The 2,761-nt window shown below is 43.7% G+C and overlaps 1 protein-coding gene across 2 annotated transcripts; it reads left to right on the top strand.

The window, feature by feature from the left end:
- Window positions 1-316: 316 nt before the first annotated feature.
- Window positions 317-2,761, top strand: LOC147990100 (reticulon-like protein B1). Of its 2 annotated transcripts, none has more exons than XM_087547581.1 (6): window positions 317-470; window positions 808-1,012; window positions 1,105-1,285; window positions 1,619-1,760; window positions 1,860-1,929; window positions 2,255-2,761. In XM_087547581.1, the coding sequence occupies exons 2-6, from the start codon at window positions 820-822 to the stop codon at window positions 2,416-2,418; spliced, it is 750 nt and encodes a 249-aa protein (XP_087403707.1). In that variant the 5' UTR covers window positions 317-470; window positions 808-819; the 3' UTR covers window positions 2,419-2,761. The 2 variants fall into 2 exon arrangements, with proteins under 2 accessions (XP_087403707.1, XP_087403708.1); XM_087547582.1 differs by having other exon boundaries at window positions 336-470; window positions 803-1,012.

Below are 2,761 nucleotides of genomic sequence, written 5' to 3'. Positions count from 1 at the left end.
ATTCTCCTTAACTTTTTTTTTTGAAACTCCAATTCTCCTTAACTTAAACTATCAACTTATAACAATATCTGAAGTAAATAGTAATTACTACACTTTTTTATGAGACAATTCCTGTTTACCTGGAAGGCCACAGGCCTACATCCCGACCCCAACGAGGCAACGCCGCATGCGAGGTTCACTACCACACGAGTAGTTTTCTCCCGAGTCCCGCGGGCCCCCGTCCACGGCTAATCGTCCTATTTAACTGGACGATCGAGGCGTTAAATAGCGTCCCCGCCTTTGGCTCCCGACCGTTTATATCGGCAGCGCCATCCCTCCCATTTCGGTTTTCTCCCGAAGCAAAACGGAAGGGAAAAAGGAAGAGTTACCGAGAGATAGAGGAGGCAGGGGAGGGGGGTAAAATCAAGAATAAATTATAACCGCACGGCAAGAACAAGGGAGAGGGTAAATAAACCGCCCATCGCCTCACCGTAAGTATCCAACATCGATCTGATTTCCTTTTCCAATGTACTATCCTTGATCTTTGGGTTTCCTAGGTCCATCGAGCAGGTTCTTGCATGATCTCTCTCCATTTCTCATAGATCTTACGTTCATTTAGTGAAGAATATCGATTTCGTCGGAACGACCTGTCTAATCTGCCAAAGCAGAATGTAGATGATGCGTGTTGTACTAGATGTCATTCGCATCATGTGTGATAGATAACCTTTGTGAAATCGCGCTGATCTCAGCGTTAGGGTTGTTGGATGTGATTCGTTAGCCTCTGTGATGATGTCCTGGCCTTTGCTGTGTTTGTGCGACGAAGGTTAGGCCCGGGAGGGGATGATGTCCGAAAGCGAGGAGCACGGGTCGCTCCTGGAAAAGATTGGCGACAAGATCGGCGACAAGATCCATGAGTTCAAGAAGGATTCGTCGTCCTCGGACGACGACGACGACAAGAAGTCGCATAAATCCAAGAAGAAGCACCTGTTTGGCAGGAAGCATCCGCTCCACAACGTCCTTGGCGGAGGCAAAGGTACGTGCAACAATGGAGAACGATGCCTGTGAAAACCGATCGATGAAACGGACACCTGATAATTACTAACTAATGCCTTCTGTTTTGGTCAGCTGCTGATCTTGTGATGTGGAGGGACAAGCAGAAGTCCGGGAGCATCCTGGGCGGGGTGACCGTCATCTGGTTGCTGTTCGAGGGCATCGGCTACCACCTCCTCACCTTCCTCTGCCACTTGCTCATCATCTTCCTCACCGTCAGCTTCGTCTGGTCCAACGCTGCATCCTTCATCAACAGGTCTCGTCTCCTCCGCTGCTTCTTTTGCTCTGCCTCATCCTCCTCCACTCCCCTCTTCTGTGTGCTTTGTTTTAGCATAGAGGATCGACCTTTTCCGGTTGTGAAAGATAATTACTCCCTCCGATCCTTATTACTTGTCGCTGGTTTAGTACAAAGTTGTACTAACTTTGTACTAAACTAGCGACAAGTAATATGGATCCGAGGGAGTACTAGTTTTACGAGGGAACTAATTAATATGCCGTTAGATTCGCCTTCATTCTTTGGCCGTTAGATCATATACAGTATAGATGATTTTTTATTTGAAGGAGATATATAACATCTTAGGATTCGCAGGTCTCCTCCAAAGTTCCCTGAGGTCATTTTATCTGAAACCCAATGCATGATAATAGCTCATGTTCTGAGGAAAGAAATCAATGAGGCTTTCATCACCTTGCAAAGTGTTGCTTCCGGTAAAGACCTTAAAACATACCTCAAGGTAAGTTGAGTTGCGCCATCTGTTCTTTCTGTTACTTTTCTTCTGGTGCATCTTATTTGATTGATGCAGTATTCTCATACCGGCACAATTCTCTTGCAGTCAATTGGAATCCTGTGGTTCATTTCTATAATTGGGGGCTGCTTCAGCTTCCTGACACTGTCTTACACTAGTAAGCCCCTTTCTAGTAATTACAAATTAATTTATTAGTGTCTTCTGAAAGCGTCTGATGTATGTTATTCTGGTTAACCTGAATAATACTTTGAAAACTAAATGACCATTCCTAGGTCTTCTGTGCATACATATGATCGCTTTCACTTTTCAAAATTTGAAGAACTTGATATACATGATATCTCCAATGTGAACTTTAAATGTGTGCTAACAGACTGTCTACTTACATTGCATCAAAAATCATAGGTTCAGAGAAGCATGAAAATAAAGTAAACTTGTCCAAGCAATGTTCTGTCTATCATTCTGAATTTGGCTACCGTCTGCAGTTTTCCTGATGGCATACACGCTCCCCATGCTCTATGAGAAATATGAAGACGAAGTCGATGTTGTGGGTGAGAAGGCCCTGATCGAGCTCAAGAAGCAATATGCAGTGTTCGATGAGAAGGTTCTGTCAAAGATACCAATGTTAGCCGACAAGAAACAGCACTGAAACTGATGCTTTGAAGCGTTCAACACCTCCATCATTTCATCTGCAGCTCAGCACATCAACCAAATAGTCTCATCTGGTTACCTCTGCTGCCATCACCTAGCAACCTTTTAGATGGCATTATTATTGATATTATGCCGACTCTAAAGCATCGGAAATTTGTCTTTTCGAAGCCATAGAACAGAACGTTGTCGATGGTCACACGAAGTAGTTGCCTCTGCTTGTCAGTTTCAGTTTCATATTTGTTTGGTCACAAGATACATATGTCATACTAATTTCTACAACTATTTTCTATGTATGTATGATTTTATACGTTATGATATGGAACCATTTAGGCCATTCTGAA

The sequence above is a fragment of the Triticum urartu genome, chromosome 1A (assembly GCF_056163025.1).
Source record: "Triticum urartu cultivar PI428250 chromosome 1A, HENAU_Tu73, whole genome shotgun sequence".
In the NCBI taxonomy this organism is placed as follows: domain Eukaryota; kingdom Viridiplantae; phylum Streptophyta; class Magnoliopsida; order Poales; family Poaceae; genus Triticum; species Triticum urartu.
Note: the sequence above shows the minus strand (reverse complement) of the source record. Positions and strands in the feature narration are given on the sequence as shown.